The following is a 23,416-nucleotide window of genomic DNA, read 5'->3' on the forward strand; positions in this document are numbered from 1 at the left end:
TTTGGGCGATCCTTTTGAATAATGCATACTGAACACCGAGCAACATTTGTGACGTTACTGTTGTTTTGATATCTTTTGAACTTGGGTCAAACAACTTATTCAAAAGTGGCTACTAAAGTATTCAATTCCCAACTAATCAAAACAATTTCTGTCTAAGAAACTAATGCACTTTTCTCAAAAGAAAGGAAACAAAACACCGTGGGTCATAGAATTAAGATCCGCCTGTCAGTTGTGTCAAGTCAGTCACATCCAGCTCAGTCCTCCTCAGTCCTGTCGCGTTGAAGTCAATGACCCCTATGGTAGCAAACCTCCAGTGAATTGATCGGACGATAAACAAGACAATCAAACGCAGCCGCCTCAAATTTGTCACAGAACAAGCCAAATTAGTATAGTTCTATAAGAAAATTCATAGCCTGACGAGGGAATTCCGCATTAAATTGCACGCGAAAACCGATATCGCACGAATTGCGTAGCGATGAGTGCGATATCGGTTTTCTAAGGCAATTTAACGCGCAATTCACGAGTCAAGTAGTGGATTTTCCTTGAATCGCATAACTGAATAAGAATAAGAAGAAAAAGAAAAAAGCATTACTTATAGTTGTATGTAGACGTAAATATGAAACAATATCACTCAGCCTCGTTTTCAATTCGTAATTCCACGCTAAATACCTCGCTTTGTTGTTTAACCAATCAGAATACGAAATTTTATTCACTGATGCGATTCTATTAAATAAAGGCAAAAACACGGTGGGCAAAGTATCAGGGAATTAATTTTAGGAGTTGTCTTACAGTTTGTTGAGTAATTCGCCAATGGTGGATTCGTCGAACAAAGACTTTAAGGTGATCCAAGGGATAAAAAAGATTCTTTAAACATTCTTCGATATCCAGTTATGATTCCCTCAAACTGATTATGAGAATCGAATTTTATCAGAAGGACGGTTTACGATAAGAATGGACAGATGCTATGTTACAATAACCCTGTATTAATGTGTCCCATTCAATGTGTACCTTAGATTGAAATGTTACATATTAGGCACATGCAATCGCCTTGTCCCTATTGTATCAAAGATAAGAAACTTTTGTATCTTTAATTTGGCACACTCTGTCTTCGTTATGGCTAACTCGCATATACGCCATTATACAATCATCAGAAGCTTAGTCAAGAATTTCTTCACGCATTGAAGATATCTTCAACTCTGAAAAGTTACAGTTTGCGAAACTTTTACAGACTCAGCTCCCATTATCCTGTAATCAAAGTTTAATGTCTTTTACGTGGGGCATGGTTACCCATATTGCCCGAGCCAGAGGCTCATGTGAAACGCAAGACAACAACCCACCCATCCCACCCCATTCAGCGGAGGACATCCATCACACAGTAATCTCGTGCGTGGGAAATTAACGTCTCCTACCCCTAACCCTGCAGGAGACGGGACCTCCATTTATTCTTCCCCATCCGAGAAGACTACAATATCTAAACCATATCTTGATGTTATAAAAAGGCAGCATATTCTTCTCAATTGTTTTAAGACCTTGAGTGTTGGTCCGGCCGGGGCTCGAACCCTCGACCTCCCGCTCATCAGTCCGGCGCTCTATCCATTGAGCTAACCGGGAGGCGGTTAAAATCATAAAATCATGCTGGTCGAAGTTTCATCTCCATGTGCTTTAACGAATAATCAAGCCCTCGAAATGAGAGCCAAGTTACTCCCTGTGCAGTACCTCCCCCTTAGTACAAACCATTTGGATTGGCGGCGTGACAGCTATTATACCATCAACCACCTCTGAATTCCAATGCACCGGGTTATGAAATACAACTCCTAACATCACAGAAATATCAACAACACAATTGAGAAACAGAAGCGCAAGCATCGAGGAACTCAAAGATAGCATCTTCGTGGACCGTACGCAAAATGAGGCTCACTATATTCTGATAAATTTCCCTCTTTCAGTGTGACAACCCAAAAGACAGTTTCCAAAACCTTATTATTGCACTAAGCACAATCAGGCAGGGTAAGGCCGAACATATGTCACCATTGTAGGTAAAACGTTTCATCATTGTAGGTAAAACTCGTCACTAAAATGCGTGGGGAAACATTAAGAGGCGATCCAACTTGCTTTGATCAGAAATTAAGTTGAAACCAGTGCGAATAATGAAAAACAAAAAAAAACAAAAACAAAAAACCGTGGAGTCATATGAAAATAGTAAAGAAAGTAAAGATAATTGTACTTTTAGGTTACCTTAAAAATAACCAGCTAAAGGGAGCCGTGTTCATTTCGGAGACATCCATGTTTAAATCGGAGACAGTCAACTACTCCTTACAACTTTTCTTTTATGATAAATAGTAATGAAGTTGACTTTTTCTAACCCTATCAAATTTTAAAATAAAGCGAGAACGTTCTCTGGCCAAAATTTTTAGAAAACATAGACTTCGGCTGTCGATCTACAGCCTTCTCGGCATCCGTGGACATGAGGCTGTAGATCGACAGCCGAAAGCATATGTTTACTAAAACTTTTGGCCAGAGAACGTTCTCGCTGTATTTTAATATGTCTCATCCTGGCTACGCTTCAATTTTTAATCTTATCATATTTCCTTAAACAACTGCATTTTTTTCAAAATCTCGGGATTAAGAATGCGTGTCTCTTTCATTTGAAATGAGTCATTAAATATTTCAAGCAACTCTAAATTTTAATACACGATATCACTCGGTCGAGATAAATGTGGAACGAAAGAGAAACAGAAGTATAAAGTTGGGCCTGAGCTAACAAATGAGAATTTTCGTTTAATAGCAAACATGGAAAGGGAAACAACATTAAATTGAGATTTTGCATTTCTAAAACATATCAGAAGGGTCGAGGCACCGAGAATCTTAAAATCAGGGGGTATTTCACAATAAGAAGAAGATATAGGTTAATGGCAAACACAATAAGAATCTGTACATCTACATCTTTAAAAACACTTATTTTAGGCAGTTACACCGAGATTATAATAATTCTCTCTAACGATCGACAACTTATCAAGGCTTTTAACTAGTTATTTTTACTAATACAACAACTGTGGCTAGTTTTGGCAGCATAGAATAATTGATTAACTCCGATCACCTTACAAAAACTTGAGAGCGCCTTTTCTTACTTTCAGCTACAGTTCTTTTTCCTATCTCGCCATTACCCAGATTGGTTTGTTCAGGTAACAGTAGCCCGCGATACACTTGGTACCAACAGCGCGGCTATCGTCAAAAGTGATGTAGTTGTTTGAGACGTCAACAGAGTGCCACATGTCAATCCACTTGTCTGTGCCAGCATGGCTTTCAGATATCCCCTTGTTTGAATCGAGGTGCAAATCTGATATTGAAGCAAAACCAGAAGAGGGATTCCTCTTGTTTTCATCTGCTGGGCTGTACTTGTAAAAACCGTGGATGTTTTTCCTCTCATTGTAAGTTGTCCCCTTCAAGTCTGTTTTGTTCTTATTTGGAGCGCCTGCCTTCCTGTTGTAAATAACCCGGATGGTATTGACGTCACTGAACCGGAACATGACCTCTTCCCAGTCCCCCATGTCAGGGTGGATGTGACTCGATGCATCTGCATCTGTAGTTTTTGCAGCTGATGCTAGGAAGGCTGTTTTGATAAGGAGGAAGCTTGGAGACACTTTCGTGGAAATTAGTGTCCAGCCTCCACCATTGGTCTCCATGTCACAAAAAGCTTGGAAAGAGTCATTTGTTGAGCCACCGTTTGGATCGATCCAATAAAGTCCACTACCGCGACTTTGACCTGAAATTATGAAGAGTAATCTGAAGTTATTTTTAAAATAGGATCAAAATTGCATTATTTAGTATCAAAGAGGAAAGTTTACGCTTATCTTTTTCTTTTCAAGACCATGTTATTATTTCGCATATATTTTTTTTCAAATGATTGATTCGCTTAATCTCAAACTCACCTGATTTTAAAATATCGAGACAGTGACGTCCTGGTTCAGTAGCGAACAAATCAATCACCACTGATAGCCAAACCTCACCATTACACCATTCCCAGGCCTTTCGGAAAGTATTGTTACGAACAGTACCAGCGGTACTCACTGAACACTTAGCAGCGTTTTTACCCTAAAAGCAAATTGTGTGATGAAAACAGGTTCAGAAAATTGAATTAATGCAAACAAAATTTGGTCAGGTGAAAGGGATGGCTCCAACACTACCATGAATACCAATTCACAAGATAGAAATCATAGGATATAAAAATATGAACTGTCATCTATTTTAAATTCGAGGACATTGTTGTTGCCATATGCACGAGGTTAAATTCTCGCTCAAAACCAAAGGTCTTCTTTTCTCTTCGTCAAGATCAAGCAACATGGAAATTTATGACTGTGCGGTTTATTGACGCACGACCACTACACAAATTAGGAAATTAATTTGTTCGCCACGGGAATGGCAGGAGAAAGGAATAGAACTAGAACTTTCGTCCCAATTGACACCTAACCCCTTTGCACCAACCATTCCACCATCCCACCCCGGGGAGCACATCCACCAGACAGTAATTTCGTGCGTGGGAAATTAACATCTCCTACCCCTAACCCTGCAGGCGACAGGACCTACGGTTTTATTCGTCCTTATCCGAGAAGATTAGAATATCTATTCATTTCTTTATATTATAGAAAGGTAGCAAATTCTCCTCAGTTATTTTAAGACCATGAGTATTGGTCCGGCTGGGGCTCGAACCCACGACCGCACAACACAAAATTTGGTTGTCTAGAGATGCATGGGTATCCTTCACCGTCAGGGAGTTTTTGTTATTTGTCCCGCACAATACAATCCGGCGCTCTAACCAATTGAGCTAACCAGGTGCGGTTAAATGTAAAGCCGCTAAAGTACTGCGTTCTTCCTCTATTTGACAAATTTTTGGCTCTAACGACGATAGCAAGTTTTTAGAACTGGACCCCTTCCTTTATCTCAGGGGGAGAACTTGTTTTACTTTGAGGGCGCGAACTTGCGACGAGGCAAAACTTTCATGTATCGATGATTTACTACGAATAGGATAACACCAAAATGTTCATATAGAATTTTTGTGGAAAATAGAGCAAGGTTTTTTTTCCGCATTGTAGGTATCGGATTACTAGCTCTTCGTTGTAAAAATGAAAACAATTCAGTTTTTTACTTTTGTTTTTTTGTTTTGTTTTTGTTTTTTATTAAGGCTCTTCTAGGTTTCTTTCCCCAACGCAAACTTCAGAAAATTTCTCTTTAGATTGTCCCAAGATCTTTGGATTCTTAAATCCTTTAGCGACATACGTTAAATAGAGGAAGGTTGTTGCATCAGAATTAGGAACATTGTAAAGAAATCCAGCGACGATTTCAGATGATAATATTCAAACATTGAGTCAAACATTGCTTATACACTAAGACAGGTCTAGGTTACCTCTATTCCTCTGTATATGAAATCTTTATCCTCAGTGAAGTTAGCAAATGCAGCAAATCGGTCTGAGGCGCTTAGCTGACACTTGAATTTCTCAGTGTCGCCCTTTATGGTTCCAAAGTTGTAAGACTGACATCGCTCCTCATTCACACACTCAATCTGACAGGAGCTTTCCGAATCCACTTTTATTTCTTTTATCAGGCTTCCATTCAGCTTTTGTCCTTCTATCTTCACGGCAAAGTTAACAGCTCTCAGATCTGGCTCCGAAATGCGGCCAATGCCGTACACAACGGCACAAAGGAGAAATATTATACAGAGATGCATGGGTATCTTTCACCGCCAGGGAGTTTACGATATAGAAGAATAATTGTTTGTTTCATTTCTATTGCATCAGTAGGCAGGTGCAAGGAAATCGGCAGATTGAAAACAATATAAGCTATTCGATATGCTTCTATGGTGACTTTGAGCCTATCCCTGTTATTATACTTTTACAAATTTTATTAGGTCGCGGTGTTTTCGCTTTTTTCTTTCACCGAGACTCTTTTAGAGTTCGTTCTTTTTTTTTTCTCCTTAAAATAATCTAACTTAAGCATAGAATAAATTTTTTTATCTGATATTCGCAGCCAGATAAACGAAAATTTAATTACCTTTCACAGATATTTAAATTTTTTTAAGTTACATCTTTTTTCAGATTGTTGATGCTCATTGTTCACCACTCTTTCCAGAATTTGAACACATAAATAAAAGAGATACCTACACCAGTTGTTTTTAGCTTTCTTTTATTCATACGTTTAGTTTTATTCGCAGTTCATACCTCTAACCACATAAATGATTTGAATTGTAACAAAGCGGTTATAAAAGCTTTACGGCTCCAAGAATGTTCCAAGAACTAAGAGTTAGAAAGATATATTCAATAGACAAGTTGAACACAAGAAGTGATCAATTCAATTAAAGTCCTCACAACGTAGCTTTTTTTCTCCTCGGGTTGTGCTCTTCTGAGCCTTTTAAACCCTCTTGTGGAGACTCCGATATGCAAATGAGTCACCCACTCACTCAATAAGATCTAGACACTGTGATAAATTGTTTTACTTGGTACTCCCAGCCAGATAAACTAACCTTTCATTTTCTTTAGCAGATGTTTACATTGTTTTTCTTATAACTTATTAAAATTCAGAAAGAATGACTTTTTCTTCATCAAAATTTAATGACATCTTTCAGATCTTCCTTAAAAATATCACTGATTCCCTGTAAATCTGTTTAGATAGAAATGAGAATCTAACGATTCCAGTTTAATGTCAGAGGAAAGTTGGAGTTAACTGTTTTTTTATTGCCAGAAAAGCAATGAAGACGGCGGGACAAGAATGGAGCGGAGTTTTTGAAATATGAGCGTGCATTGCAAATTTCCTAATACTCTTACTTCAGTTGTTACTTCAGGCCTATTTTAACTGGTTCAATAATGTTATCATCAAGGAGGAACAAGTACTATGTCATAGGTTTCTGTCAGTTTCCCATATTTCCCTCATACTGTGTGCATCGTGCTTAATTATAACATAGACTGATGAAAATGAAAATGAATGTGTATCCATGATTCTTCGCACATAACTCATATTTTCACTTTTGTCTATTTTACCAATTAATTTTTTAGTTTATTTTTTAAGTAAAATCCTGTTGCAGATTGTTGATTCCCATTGTTTACCCCTCTGGTCAGAATGTGAACACATGAAGAAAGGAGATAGCTACACCAGCTGCTTTTAGCTTTATTTCTTTATTCATACGTTTAGTTTTATTCGCAGCTTATACCTCTTACAACATAGATGATTAGAATTGCGACAAAGCGGTTATAAAAACTTTATAGGTCCAAGAACGTTCCAAGAACTAAGAGGTAGAAAGATATGTTCAGTAGACGAGTTGAACAGAAGCAATGATAAATTCAATTAAAGTCCTAACCGCACAACGTTCTTTTCTCCTGGGGTTGTGCTCTCATGAGCCTTTTAAACCCTCTTATGGAGACTCCGATATGCAAATGAGTCACCCACTCACTTGCAAGATCTAGACAGTGTGGTAATTAGATGTTCCGAACTCGCCCCAGCACGAAAACCATATTGAAATAATAACCTCTCATAAAAATGATACAGAGGCTTTCTTTAACAATTATATAAGCTTTGACTGTGCTCTGTTGTGTTGTAAAGCACGCAGGAAGCGACTACATCACAAAAGTAGTGTAGGAAGGAAAACAAGAAGTAATTGAGAGTTTCTCTCCGCTATATTCCATTATTCCTAGTTTCATTCTTTATGTTTAGTGCATTGTTTATTGAAAACCGGCCAAATTTTGGCTTACCAAAACATGCAATTTTCCCAAACCACAAATAGAAAGCAAACAAAGACCTGCACTGTAATATCAGTACATGCAGGGAATTAGTCCATCGTCCTACGTTAGAGATTGAGATAAATCAACTACTTTTCGTCAGTTTTATACTATAAAGCAGTATGGCAGCCATCATTTATAGGGAGTAACGAAGGTATAAGATGATTACAAAGTTACAGACCTGTAGTTTACATATAAATTATACCAATAATAGTTTGAATATAATTAGAAGCCTGCGCAAAAAAGCAAAAACACTCAAGGTCAAGTAGAATACCTTTTTAATGCGATGGTGCTTTCAAAACTTTCCCATGGTCTTTCAGTTTATACAGCTAGTATTTCTGATCTTAAAAGATTGCGCAAAGTTTTTTTCAAAGAGATTTTACAAGAGAACCTTCCCATTAGTTGGTTATGATATGCACGAGCTTTAAGGAAAGAGAAACCGTTGTCATTTTTAACAAACTAAGACATGAGGATTATCTATTGCATAGTCTTCGTCCGAGTTATAGAGAATTATCTGTGTATCTAATTAAAAATATATAAATAAATATAAATAAATAAATACAAAGTGATAATAATGATAATAAAAATCAGTCCGCCTTACAAACAGATCTTGCTTAAGACCAAATCTATTCTAAAAGATTCGCTTTTGAGCATAAATTAGCTATTTAAATGATTTTTTGATTACTACAATTAGTTATTTATTTCCAGTGTATTTATTTTTGTATGTATTTATCATGATGAATTAAGTCATATATCTTATTAACCAAGCGCGAGGGCCCTACTGGGAGAATATCAGGGTAACCACGTTTATCGAAGAACTGGCACGTTTAACCATAAACGTGGTTACCCTGTTTCCGTCGTTCAAGCGGGTTACCACCGCGCTCAACTCATTGATCGACATTCAGCACTACAAACGTCGCATAAGGAAGATTCCCACCGCATTCCATTCACTCTCACGTTTCACCCTCACAACCACTCAGTTAAATCCATCATTCTTAAAAACTTTAAATTACTTCAAAACGATCCAGAGACAAGCACTATCTTTTCGCAGCCTCCGCTCATTTCATTCAAACGCGACAAAGACATAGGCAATTTTTTGGTCAGAAGTTCTTTTCAGACTAATGACCAACCAGGCACTTTTAAATGCGCTCGTCCACGATGCAAAACGTGTCCTTTCATTCACAACACTGATAAAATATCGGGAACTAAACGATCCATTAAGATCACCGATCAGTTCACGTGCACCTCCGCCAATGTAATATTGCATAACTTGCACTTATTGCAAAAAGATATACATCGGCGAAACAGGCAGAAGACTAGGTAACCGATTCCGAGAACACCTTCGAGACGTGGAAAGGAATGACAAGGACACATCGAAACCAGTCGCTAGACATTTTAATTTACCTAATCATTCTAAGCAACATATGGCAATCTGCGGTCTTTCCTTACACTTAGGTAGCACGGAAAGCCGTAAAAATTTTGAACAAAAGCTCATCTTTCAAACCGGCAGTCTAAATCCCACGGGGATCAATGAACGCTTTTCATTCCACTAATTTATTCTTGTTTTTCTCCTTGCCATGTTCCCACCGATAACGTAGCTCCATTTTCTGCCTTTAAAAGCACACTCAACCCACAATTCCTCTATTCGCTCCGACGAAGGGCTAACGCTCGAAACATCAGCTTTTGTAATCATTACGGTGGCCAATTTACCATTTCAACTTTGTTGATATATCCAAATTATTTCGTTACTCCCACCGACGCAGCCCCAAACAGTTTCTTTCGAAACTATCAGCCTTTATTCATTTTTAAAAAGTATAATCGTTTGTTTGCTCTTTTTATAACATCATTGATGTGGTTGTTCCACTTAAGGTTACACGAAATAGTCACGCCTAGGATCCTAGCCGACTCTACCGTCTATAATTCTTTGCCATCTACCAAGAGGGGAGTGAAATGGTGTTTCTGTCTTTTGTCGTCGATGACCACAACTTTGCATTTGTCAGCGTTAAGCTGTATCTCCTGTGCTTTGGACCGTTCTTCCACCACTTTAACAGTGGCTTAGGCGTCACCTAATACGTTGCGCGGGACGATCTCTGCCACCGTCGTGTCATCAACGTACTTCCAAGTTTGAACCTGGGGAATTCTTAGATCGTTTATCATTAGCAAGAAGAGCCATGGCCCCAAATTTCTCCCCTGAGGTACACCAGCTGGTACGGGGCCCCACTCAGAGAAACAATCAGCAGATAATTTTACGCGTTGGTAGCGATGCACTTAGAAGTCGACTACCCAACGTGCTACACCCCGAGGGATATCAAGACTGTAAATTTTATGAGTGAGCAGTTGATGGTCAATGTAGTCAAAAGCTTTGCGGTAGTCAAACAGGACCACCCTGACTGCAGATCCCGTGCCATCAGTTGCGCGCGTCCAGTGATGGAGCATGGACGTCAGAGCTAGGGCCGTGGAGAGTTTCGGTAAGGCTCCAAACTGGTCGGGATCGATAATTTTCAACACAGCCTGACCGATGAACGCAGATACCACGAAGTCCTCGGCTAATTTGGAAATTATTGGTGTGAGGGAAATGGGTCGTTAGTGCTTGTTAATGACTTCGACAGGTTTCTGTTTAGGAATGGGTACCACATCCGCCAGCTTCCGAGATGGGGGAAGTTGTTGCTCAGCAAAGCTACAACTAAAGATGGAAGTCACTGGCTGAGCTATAAAGTCAGCATATTCCTAAACACCCAACTATCCCATCGGGACCCGCAGCCTTGCGGGGTTTCAACTTTCTGATTGCGGTCAAAACATCGACCTCAGAAATGGTTACCACCTCCGAGTTCGCTTTGAAGGGTGGAGTAGCATCGAGTGGCGAGAAAGACTTCATTTGGTCCAGGAAGGCAGAATTGATAGCGTTTGCGACATCACAGTCTGGAAGATGGTGATCCAGTCCCTTAACGTGGGGTAGCGAACGCAGACTGTCAGGACCTGACGCAGGGGTCATCCCAGCGATACGCTTGACCTCCCCCCACCATTGGGAGAGTTTGGTGTTCTTTAGATGTTCAACTTTAGAAGCAAAAAACCTCTCACGAAGAGTTTTCCGCTCCCGGTTAACAGTATTTCGAAGGCGACGGAAGCTGGCTAAATCCACTGACATAAAAGCTTGCTGACGCTTGGCGATCAGAGTCTTAAATTCAGGAATAATCCACGGAAGGTCATTAAGATGAACCTTAGATTTCACTGCGGGCATGATAGCGTCCAGTCCGCCATACACCGGGGTCCAATCTTGAGATAGCGATGGGTAACGAAATAGACTGTAAAATTTGTCTGGAATAACAAAAAGCCATAGCAGGACGTAAATAGGGCTGTGGCTTGAAGATGGAGGAGAGTGCAATCGAGAGTTAATGAGAAATAGGCAAAAACATGCGGAGCTCCCAATGTCGTGTGCTGCTCGTAAGCGCACCACGTGCGACAACACCCTCTTTTCACGGAAAGAGCTGTAATGCGTCGACTGTGAGGTGAAGCAATAGGTTCATTATCGACCAGTAATTCATTAAGGTACATAGAGACAGTATACGTGATGAATTCCCAAACGGCCAGCAGTAAATTTAAAATAACGTAAAAACACTTAAAACGAACTGGGTGACATCAAAGTTTATCGAAACAAACATTTCCTACAAATTTCCTGTTGAGGGACATATTCCATCAAAATAATGCGACATTGTCACTTGTATTCCTCTATAAATGGCGCCATCCTCTTTCGTAAAGTTCACATCACTGATAAAGAGATCCGAGCTACTAAGCTGGCATCTCTTTGTCACCTTTCCATGGATGGGAAGGAAGTTGTATGACAAACATTGGTCTTCAAAGGTACATTCAAACAGACAAGAAATTTCAGACGCCACCTCAAACTCTCTGAGGAAACTCCCGTTGAGTTTTCGACCTTTTATCACCTTTGCGAAATAAGCAGCCCTAAAACCGGGCCCCGACAAACGATTTGAACCTTGTGTAATAGCCATAAGTGGAAACCTCGAAAGGGCCGATAGGCACATGTTAAGTTGCTTCACTTTTTACTTTGCCCTCGACTCGAATTGCTTTCGCAGAATTTTCAAACTAGTGGTGCTTAGCTATCAAGATAAACCAATTAAAACGATTCATAATCAATAACGTCTTTCGAGTTGACTAACAGAATTACCATTGTTGTGACTTTATTTGTCTGCAAAATATCCACATTTTACGTCCTTCAAAATGGCAATTGGCTGAATAAGCATGACTTCTATCAAATGAGGCAAGAATACGATGGGCAAAGTGTCAGAAAACTTAATTCATTATTTGCACGATATCGTGTCGTGAAGTTCGCCAATCATTTCTTTTTAATAATTGATTTGTCAAAACAAGAACTCAAGAGAAAGAATTGGCATGGGCGATACCAGTTGTTGATTTCCACGAGCAACGGCTTCTGGAGAATCAGAGGGTTGCATGAACAGTTATCCGATGTACCCGTTTATTTGTCGCAGATTGATTACAAATTTTATTACGAACCGAATTTTTGCTTTTGATGGAAACATTTTTTTAAAAGTAGACAACAAAGTAATCACCAATTCAATTCATTCGGAAAGCTATTGCATTTTTTTCCGAAGCAAGGCAACAGAACAGATTGGGTCATAAAACCAAGACAACACCGTCAAATGTATGACAGCTAAACTCCAATACCAGCTGGAACGATAAGTAAGAAAAGGCAGCTATTTGAAACTGGCAACAAAATTGGCTGAATAAGCATAACTCTATCAAATGAGGCAAGAATACGATGAGCAAAGTATCAGAAGTTTATCTCAGTATTTGCACGATATCGTGTCGTGCTGTTCGCCGATCGTTTCTATTTAATACTATTGTTTCGTCAAAACGAGAACTCAAGAGAAAGAATTGGCATGGGCGATACCAGTCGTTGAGTTTCCAAGAGTAACGGCTTCTAGAGGATAAGAGGATCGCATGAAAATTTATCCGATGTAGCCGTTTATTTGTCACAGATTAATTACAAATTTTATTCGAAATCGAGAGGAGAAACTTTATAGTTGCATCTGTTTTACTTTCTGAATGTGATTAAGTTATTTGACATCACGCAGATAAAAAAGCGATCCGAGCTACTAAGCTGGCATCTCTTTGTCACCTTTCCATGGATGGGAAGGAAGTTGTATGACAAACATTGGTCTTCAAAGGTACATTCAAACAGACAAGAAATTTCAGACGCCACCTCAAACTCTCTGAGGAAACTCCCGTTGAGTTTTCGACCTTTTATCACCTTTGCGAAATAAGCAGCCCTAAAACCGGGCCCCGACAAACGATTTGAACCTTGTGTAATAGCCATAAGTGGAAACCTCGAAAGGGCCGATAGGTACATGTTAAGTTGCTTCACTTTTTACTTTGCCCTCGACTCGAATTGCTTTCGCAGAATTTTTTAAAGTGGTGGTGCTTAGCTATCAAGATAAACCAATTAAAACGATTCATAATCAATAACGTCTTTCGAGTTGACTAACAGAATTACCATTGTTGTGACTTTATTTGTCTGCAAAATATCCACATTTTACGTCCTTCAAAATGGCAATTGGCTGAATAAGCATGACTTCTATCAAATGAGGCAAGAATACGATGAGCAAAGTGTCAGAAAACTTAATTCATTATTTGCACGATATCATGTCGTGAAGTTCGCCAATCATTTCTATTTAATAATTGATTTGTCAAAACAAGAACTCAAGAGAAAGAATTGGCATGGGCGATACTAGTTGTTGATTTCCACGAGCAACGGCTTCTGGAGAATCAGAGGGTTGCATGAACAGTTATCCGATGTACCCGTTTATTTGTCGCAGATTGATTACAAATTTTATTACGAACCGAATTTTTGCTTTTGATGGAAACATTTTTTTAAAAGTAGACAACAAAGTAATCACCAATTCAATTCATTCGGAAAGCTATTGCATTTTTTTCCGAAGCAAGGCAACAGAACAGATTGGGTCATAAAACCAAGACAACACCGTCAAATGTATGACAGCTAAACTCCAATACCAGCTGGAACGATAAATAAGAAAAGGCAGCTATTTGAAACTGGCAACAAAATTGGCTGAATAAGCATAACTCTATCAAATGAGGCAAGAATACGATGGGCAAAGTATCAGAAGTTTATCTCAGTATTTGCACGATATCGTGTCGTGCAGTTCGCCAATCGTTTCTATTAAATACTATTGTTTCGTCAAAACGGGAACTCGAGAGAGAGAATTGGCATGGGCGATACCAGTCGTTGAGTTTCCAAGAGAAACGGCTTCTAGAGGATTAGAGGATTGCATGAAAATTTATCCGATGTAGCCGTTTATTTGTCACAGATTGATTACAAATTTTATTCGAAATCGAGAGGAGAAACTTTATTGTTGCATCTGTTTCAATTTCTGAATGTGATTAAGTTATTTGACATCACGCAGATGATAAAGCTTGATATATTTACAAAATATTTTTCCAATATCCAATATCCATATTATTATTATCATCATACCCAAGGCAGAGCATACAGTTGTTGCAAAGAAAGTATATCACATAAATGGCATACCCTGTGTTAGCCTGAGAGATCATTGTTAAGTTCTTTATGAGCGAAGAAACACCGTATGGAGGCCTTGGCAACCAACCGTCCTCTTATTCCTGTAAATACTACTACTACAGCAGAGTGGACATTTATTATAAATAAATCAATAACAAAAGTTTGCTCTCTGTTAACCTGCGAAATCATTATTTAGCTCTTCATCAGCAAGCAAACACCTAATGGAGGTCTTATGATCAAACTTCTATCATCATTGTCATATAATTACCATACCCGAGGCAGAGCGGCATTTGTCATAAATAAATCAACAGCATAAAAGGTTTTATCCTTTGTTATTCAGTTCTTAATGTGCGAAGAAACAACTAATAGATGCCTTGTAAACAGGCTTTTTATTATTACTGTAATCCTAATTATTATTGCTATCATTAAAAAGACAGGGCGGACAGTTTTTATAAATAAATCAACAACATTGGAGACAAACCGTTCTCTCTTACCAGGATAAATCCGTGGTTAAGAATTGAGGTTAGTTCTTATAGTAAATCACTTTAATTGCGTGTGCGGTCAGTGTACTGCGATGCAAATAACTTCGACTACAAAAAAAATTGCAAAAATATCAACCCCCTACATTAATTAAACACAGACCTGCTAATTCCTACTTGAAGTCATAAAATGTATACGCTGCGAAGCAAAGCATTGAGATTGAAAATTATAAAAAATATTTACTTTTGAAAACAATCTTTGAAATTAAAAGGTGGGATCGTATGCGTTGTACATTTAAAGCCGCCTGCGAGGTTTTTAGAGACACAATTGTTTCGTTTTTATTTCTACTATACCTAAAATTAGCTTTTAAAAATCACATAAACACATGCATGGTCAATACATTCTTAAAAATACCATGAATTATTTGCCACGATTAAACGATTGTTTTTTTAACTTCTGATCAGGAAATTCCGCAAAAAATGGACGACTGTAGTTTTCATCAAGCTAACTAAAATAATTAGCTTGGACCTAAACGATCCATTAAGATCACTGATCACTTCACGTGCACCTCCGCCAATGTAATCTATTGCATAACTTGCACTTATTGCAAAAAGATATACATCGGCGAAACAGGAAGACTAGGTGACCGATTCCGAGAACACCTTCGAGACGTGGAAAGGAATGACAAGGACACATCGAAACCAGTCGCTAGACATTTTAATTTACCTAATCATTCTAAGCAACATATGGCAATCTGCGGTCTTTCCTTACACTTAGGTAGCACGGAAAGCCGTAAAAATTTTGAACAAAAGCTCATCTTTCAAACCGGCAGTCTAAATCCCACAGGGATCAATGAACGCTTTTCATTCCACTAATTTATTCTTGTTTTTCTCCTTGCCATGTTCCCACCGATAACTTAGCTCCATTTTCTGCCTTTAAAAGCACACTCAACCCACAATTCCTCTATTCGCTCCGACGAAGGGCTAACGCTCGAAACGTCAGCTTTTGTAATCGTTACGGTGGCCAATTTACCATTTCAACTTTGTTGATATATCCAAATAATTAAAATAATTGTGGACGGGAAGTTTTACAATTATTTCAGAAGCAAGGCAAACAACCAGTTTGGGTCATGAAATTCATGACATTCAGTCACACGAATTGTTTGGATATCACATCACCCCTTAGAGCCATGCTTGAACTCGCGATCATTGGCCTCTATTTCAAGCAAAGTCATTGTAATTTCTCGGAAGACAAACAAGAAAAAGTAGCTGTATGATATTAGCACCAAAGCGAGCTGAATTAGCGCAAATCACCAAAATGAGGAGTTAACATGGTGGGGCAAAGTAGGGAGGAATTAATCATAGAAACTGCACAATATCGTGTCCTGCAGGTTAACTATAGTTTTCCTTTGGTAGATGACTTACACTAATCGGATCCTTTTGTTTGCACAAAGCTTTTTGGAACGTTAGGGGAAGCGGGTGAGAACATTGCAAGATGTTAAAAATGAAAGATATAGCGATAGTTTGTTGCGCAATCCAAAAAAGCTGTTTTCGAGAGAAAGCAAGGGCTTTTCGCAGACATTTTACCAGAAATAGCTTTGGGCAACGTTGATGGGTGGGAAGTGTAAGTTTTTCGAACAATCATATGTTAACAAATATCTCTCCACGCTTGAGGTGTATTTTGAAATCGTCATCCCGTGATGATCTCGAAATGTTACGAAGTTAGCCATAAATCACCAGGAAGTAACTCAATTGAGACTTTTCAGTGATATTTACGTGTGTACAGCCTATTTTCTTACTTTTTTTACTTCTTTAATAAACTATTTATGGCGTCAGGAAAATGTACCTCCTCAAAAAAGAAAGGTCGTTGTCAGCGGAAATCAGGAAATTGTTTTTACCGAGCTGTTGCTCTTTGAAGGAATGAGATAAGGGAGAGAAACATGAGAAATTTTGGGTTCTAATTTTGACTGTTTTGCGCTGCCACTCTTCTCTGCGAACTCCTTGGAGGATCCTGTCAGGGACTGAAACAGCTCGAACACGGGAGCTCGGGAAGAATCTGTGCTATCTACGGAAACATTTAGTTGTGCTTCGCTCCTCGAGCGACCCATCGTAGCAGAACAAATGGTTCAATTTTGTACCGATTATCAATAACAATAATAATAATAATTGTAATAATAATAATAAACCGCATTTATATAGCACCTATCCAGTCGTGCTCTAGGCGCTTCACAATATATAAAAGATATAGGTAAAATGCGTACACAAATATACATACATACATATACATATACACATGTATGAATCAATAGCAGTAATTAAAAATAATTGCACTCCTTGGAGTGAAAGGCTTCCTTGAATAAATATGTTTTAAGATTAGATTTAAAAGAATTCAAATTATCTCAAAAACGTCTATGGGTAGGCAAATCGTTCCACAGTTGAGGGGCAGAAACCCGCAAAGGCTCTAAAGCTCTAAAGCCATAGGACTTTAAGTTGTGTTTGACAACGTTTAGATGCCTTGGAGTGGATGATCGTAGATTTCGTGACGGAAAGTAGCGGGTTATCAGATCTTGAATATACCTGGGGGACTCTTTGTGTATAGCCTTGAAAGTGAAAAGAAAAGTCTTGAATTTTATGCGATCAGCGATTGGTAGCCAGTGTAGTTCAAACAAGATGGGAGTTACGTGATTTGGAGGAACTTGTAATTACACGAGCGGCAGCGTTCTGTACTTACTGAAGTTTTATTCACGACATACTTGAGAGGAGAGGAAGCCAGACAGCCAGATTCTAGGGGCAAATTCACAATCTTGTAGAAGATCGGTAGAAACATATCGAAGTGATCCGTAAGCAGAACAGCAGGGAATGGATCTAATATGCATGATTTTCAAACAAATTTACAAGCGATGTTAGACAGTTCACCAGTACATGTTGGAGAAAAGGTATTAAGTTCACAATCCAGCGAAGGTGTGTTAAAGGCACGAAAGAGTTCTGGGGTTTCATGTGCCTTGATTTGAATTCAAATCTTGGTGATCTTGATGATCAACGCTTATTCATTCTGATCGATCAAATAAGAAAAACTATCGTCCGCGTAGTCTCGTTCCCAATAATCCACAATATAAGCGACTTCCTCAGTAAAACATAAAATAATGCATATAAATGCACAAAATGTCTCAATGTACTATTTAATTCGTTTTAGATGTATCACGATAATTTTCCATAAAAAAGACATTCAAATCCCTTGCTGCTCATGGCTACAGCTTAGCGGTTGTAGCACTGCTTGGTATTACCAAGCCAAGAAAAAATCCAGAGGTAAATACACATGTAGCTACAACCAAAAAGGCGTTAATGAGTTATCACCTAGCGATTTGTAGCTAATTTTTGTAATATTTCAAGACCATTAAGCGATGTCAATTTCATGATAGCCCCTAAGAGGGAAAAGTTTATTTCGGTAGATCTCATCACGTACTCCTTGGTTATTCAAACGTCTGACCGTACAAGTCTGAGCAAAGGTTTAATTTTTAAAAAATTCTCAAAAGAGACTACACTTCAGTTGGCTATGAATATTCACGAGCTTTATGGGAAGAGAGTACTTTCTTTTTAGTGAAGGGAGACCTGGACACCATCCAATGCAGACATTGCATAGTTGTCATGCCAGGTATAAGGAAACTCCTGCGCACCATAGAAACTGATACTGCTGAAGACCAAAAGAAAATGAATTAAGTTTTAACGAAAGTTGTTTTAATAGATTCACCTTTAAGTATAATTTAGTTATAAATATGAATTCTTAGATATTTGTAACCGTTGTATTTATGTGCAGTATATAACATCTTGATGTGCATTTTTATCGGACGGATTTTGACAAGTACGCGCTGTTTCCTCTTAAAAAAACACTTTGTTCGCTTATCTGCCGATCAAACAACACGACGTCATAACCTTAATCCTCGTCTCCCAGTCTCCTGAGACGGTATTATACGGAAATCGAGCAAATTTTGCTTGAAAAAAAAAAGCGATCATATAGAATAGCAAAAGTTTAATTCTACTGTCTCACAGCATACCTAGATATTGAACTACCAAAACCGGGAAAAATATTGTGTCATACACAACGTTATAAAGATATCATTACTATTATCATTATCATTATTATTATTATCATTATTATCATCGTTATTGTTACAACTGTCTGTAAACTGAAGGCTTATTCACGCAACTTCCACGATGAAAAGATTAGCTTTAAAGTATAAACTACTCACTTAAGTGAACTCTTTGATAACTCCAGTTTTGACTCTAATCCTTGTATTTATTTGTAGTGGAACACCTTGATGTGTATTTCTATCATGATGAATTAAGACATCGTTACTATTGTAGTTACTTTTGTTCTCATCGATAAGATTATCAGTTAGCTGATGGCCTCTAAATGCAACTTCTACAAATAAACTCATGCTGGTCGAAGTTTCATCTCCATGTGCTTTAACGAGTAATCATACCTTCGAAATGAATACCAAGTTACTCCCCGAGGTACAAACCATTTGGATTTGCGTTATGGCAGTAATTGTACCACCAGCCACCTCTGTAGGCCATTGCACAGTTTCCATTGTCAAGGACGTCGTTGTCTCTGTCCTTAGTTGTAAACCTCATATTTCTAAAATCAAAAAATAAATTTCCGAAGACAATGAGGGAGAGCTGGGCGGCAATGCTGCTAGTAGCATTACATGGTCAGAAACATGCATCCCTTATCAGAAAGGCTGAAGATAAATAGAATCATAAGCAATTTCTAAAGAAACATTGCATGTTTAGTAATGCAGCAGAGAACAATATATTGTCATGACGTTGGAAGGAACAATTATGGCTGGCAACAAACTTAAAGTTGGATTATCTGATCAACAATGATACCTGTAAATCGGAATGCAATACTTCGTCATTTGGTTCGTCATTTGGACAAAGAACTGATCGATCTAGCAAATCAATTGCGGGAATCTTCAACTTTAGACAGTTATCAGTATATTTCGTTGATTTTCTGCAATGACTTTTCAGAAATTAGCTTCATAGGGTTTTATTCTGCATAGTACTGAAAACTGAATTGCCTGTAACATACTTGATAGGTCTGGAGAGAGATAGCAATGCACCGCCTGCGGTGCCTCGGTATCCATTGATCCTCACCCGATGATCATCGCTTTCATCGGCCACAGAGAAAGTCGTGTACTCCGCAAATCTTCGGTCTCCATCATAATCCTCCATATCAACTCGAAACAACATGTTGGTAGATACAGTCAGACGGTGAAGATAGTCATTGCCAAGCCAAAACTCGCCTTTCAGATTTCCGATGAAAGCCTTTCTTCTAGGATTCCCAGTCAACATAAAAGTCTACAGAGCCATCCATGTGCCTTTGATAGGTGGTCCAGCCTCCGCCATCAGTTGTCATGTCGCACAACACTTGAAAGGGTTCTTCGTCATCAGGGTAAATCCAGTACACACCGTCAGTTGTGGAACCGTTTTGATAATAGCCAAAACAGTTCTTGGGGCAGTCTTAAGAATAAAAATTCAAAAGCCGTAAAATCCTTTAAGAATATCGACAGACATATGAATATTCCCGTCATAATTAATATTTTAGTTTCGGGGATTTCCTCTCTTCCTCTCCCCCCCCCCCCCCTCTCTCCCTCCCTCTCGCTTTCTCTCTCCTTTCCTCTGCCTCCCCCCTTCCCCCCTTCCCCCCTCCCCCCTCTCTCTCTCTCTCTCTCTCTCTCCCTCTCTCTCTCTCTTTCCAACGGACTACCACTGAGTTGATGATGTCCTCTCTCGCTATTTAACTGTTAATTAAGTTTCAAGTTGCCACTTTAACCCTAACAAAACTCTTCTCGTCTAGTGGTAGCCTGGCAGTTTCATCTGTACCCTGGTATTTAAAAGCGTCTCATTTCATCGATCACCGTTTACCCTGTTGGAAAAAGAATCCTTCCCCATGTTCATCATTTCATGGCTTTCAAACTACCAAAATGTGCCGGCTCTTTACCTACCTCTGATACACTTACAAGAGTGAGTGTTTGATCTGTAGTCAACCACGCATGTTTCATTCTCTGTGCACGGATCACTTTGCTCGCAGATGCTCTAAATTTAAAGAAAACTCGTTACATGTACATGTACATGTTGTAATGATGGAGGTAGAGCTTTTTGCTAAGCAGGCTGAGAACTTCCTACTTTTTGTCGATCTTAAATCTCGCCATGTATGCATCATATGGTGTACGCGTGACGTAATGTTCTTACATTCAATAGGGACCAGGGACGATGGGTAATAAAAGAACGAGGTTCCGAAACGAACATTTCGTTTGAAGGTAGCACATAACAATCTGAGAAGAGAAGAGACTGGAGCATAGTATTTTGAAAAGTCTAAGAGCCAAATGAGGATGGATTGAATTGTGTGTCCTTTACAGTTGTCAGGGTCTATGCCGAGAGTTATTTCTATTTCAGCTTTTTAGTTTTATTTGGTGTTATATTTTTCAAACGAAGGTTTCTATAATTTTAATCCAAAGTACTTTCTGTCCACGAAATTTCACAAAAGTATAGTGGTCTCTTTTCTAACAAGAAACCCTGGCTTCGTAACAGATGCTTTAAGATAGCAAAACTCTCGGAAGTTCAGTAGTGTTTTTCTCGGAGAGCTGTAATGCGTCGACTGACAGGTGAAACAATTAGTGTACTTTTAACTAGCAATCCATTAGGGTATATGGAGAAATTATACTTATGGAATTCCCAAATGATCAGCAGTAAATTTAGACTAAAGCAAAACACACCTAAAACGAGGTGGATGACATCAAAGTTCATCAAACAACGATTTTCCACAAATTCCTTGCCGAGGGGCATATTCCATAAAAATAATGAGTTATTGTCGCCTGTATTCCTCTATAGATAGCGCCATCTTCTTCCGTAAAATTCATACTACTGATAAAGCGATCCGAGCTACTTAGCTGGCATCTTTTTGTCACCTTTCCATGGATGGGCCGGAAGGAAGTTGTAGGACAAACATCGGTCTTCAGAGATACATTCAAAGAGACAAGTAATTTCAGATCCCACCTTAAACTCTCTGAGGAGACTCCTGTTGAGTTTTCAATCTTTTATCGCCTTTGCGAAATTAGCAGCCTTAAAATCGGGCTCCGACAACCGATTTGAACCTTGCGCTAAAGCCATCACTGGAAACATCAAAAAGGTCCATAGGTACATGTTAAGTCGTTTCACCTCTTACATTGCCTTCGACTCGAATCGTTTTTCAAAGTAGTGACGATTGAGTACTGATATAAACCAATTACGTTTCCTATTTATAATTTATGACCTCCTTCGAGTGACACGACAGAGTTTCCATCTTTATGACTTCATTTATATGCATAATATTTACCGTTAACTTTCCAATATGCAATATCCATATTTTACGTCCTTCGAAATAGCAATCATCATTTGCATGGTTACGATTATTTGGATATTTTCTTGCCTTCTGATTAAAACATTTATTAACGATGGACAACATATACGGTGCGCGAGGTTTCAGAGAGTCTATTTCAGTATTTGTACGACATCTTGTCGTCCAGTTCGCCTATCGTTTCTATTCAATAATTAAGTTTGTTAAAACAGGAACACGAAAGAAAGAATTGGCATGGGTGGCACCAGTCGTTGATTTCCACGAGCGACGGCTTCTAGAAGATCCAGGCAGTGCATGAACATTTATCCGATGTTCTTGTTCAGCTGCCGCAGATTGATTACAAATTTTAATTCCATGCCAAGCAGAGAAGTTTTCAAATTGAAAGTCAATAGACCTTATTCATAAATGGCCGCCGCGCGGAAACGGCCTGGTTTCGAATGCTTGAAAGCGAGGCTTGGTAGGCCAGAAAATTCTTGGAGAGCACATTTGTGACTATAATTTCTCAAATAATATTGTTCAAGTTGTCTAAAGTTTTTGAGGATATTGGCAGGAAAAAGATTTCTTAGTCACTAAACGGGATGTCTCTGAGTTAAATAAAGATATCCGCGTGAAGATCCTTAGAGATGCCGACAAATTGCTGTGTCTCGCTCTTTAGTTCATATAAGAACCATACCACTTTAAAGGCATTAGTGGGGATTTCACCTAAAGGGGCTTTCACATTTATTGTGCAATCAATGTAAAATGGGGTTCACAGGCCTACACGACTCCCGAGCACGTGTTTAGAGTAGCCTATTCAAAGTTTGGCCCTAACGAGTATGTCTTTGGGCGATCGTCGTCTTCCGAGAAGCGGATTCTTGAATATTTTGTTCAGTAGTGGTTGTGTTTCTATTAAATGCCAGAGTCTCATGAGAATTTGCTTTAGGTTTGGCACTGATGGTTGGTATTGTGTAACAAAAGGCAATATTCATTGGTTCGTCTTTTGTTTCTGTTGAAGAGCTAATTTCCTGTTTTTTAATTCACTTCCGAGAGGGTTGTGCTAATGAGGTCCTCTGGGTAGCCTCTCTTTAGCAAACGTGCTTCATTTGTAATTTTCTCCTCGAATATTATTTCAGAAGAGTTTGTTCTTAAAAGTCTAAGGGTCTCCCTTTTTATGAAGTCTTTTTTAATTATATGTGGGTGACAGGAACTATAGTGTGTATACTGAAAT

At 38.8% G+C, this 23,416-nt stretch overlaps 1 protein-coding gene and 1 pseudogene across 1 annotated transcript; both read right to left on the reverse strand.

Annotated features, from left to right (window-relative positions):
• Positions 1-961: 961 nt before the first annotated feature.
• Positions 962-22,261, reverse strand: LOC148742807 (techylectin-5B-like; annotated as a pseudogene).
• Positions 2,266-6,020, reverse strand: LOC111344233 (uncharacterized). Its single transcript, XM_088760078.1, has 3 exons — positions 5,402-6,020; positions 3,930-4,092; positions 2,266-3,763 (listed from the first exon to the last, which is right to left on the reverse strand). Exons 1-3 carry the CDS (start codon positions 5,720-5,722, stop codon positions 3,150-3,152), a joined length of 1,098 nt encoding a protein of 365 aa, XP_088616204.1. The 5' UTR covers positions 5,723-6,020; the 3' UTR covers positions 2,266-3,149.
• Positions 22,262-23,416: the final 1,155 nt, after the last annotated feature.

Source organism: Stylophora pistillata, chromosome 1 (assembly GCF_964205215.1).
Source record: "Stylophora pistillata chromosome 1, jaStyPist1.2, whole genome shotgun sequence".
Classification (NCBI taxonomy): Eukaryota; Metazoa; Cnidaria; class Anthozoa; order Scleractinia; family Pocilloporidae; genus Stylophora; species Stylophora pistillata.

Excerpts from the sequence above, each read along its gene's own strand:
- LOC111344233 (XM_088760078.1), bottom strand. The coding sequence starts at position 5,722 with ATGCATCTCTGTATAATATTTCTCCTTTGTGCCGTTGTGTACGGCATT. Across the intron at positions 4,093-5,401 it reads TCATATACAGAGGAATAGAG|GGTAAAAACGCTGCTAAGTG; the intron begins GTAACCTAGACC and ends ATTTGCTTTTAG. Across the intron at positions 3,764-3,929 it reads TCTCGATATTTTAAAATCAG|GTCAAAGTCGCGGTAGTGGA; the intron begins GTGAGTTTGAGA and ends TCATAATTTCAG.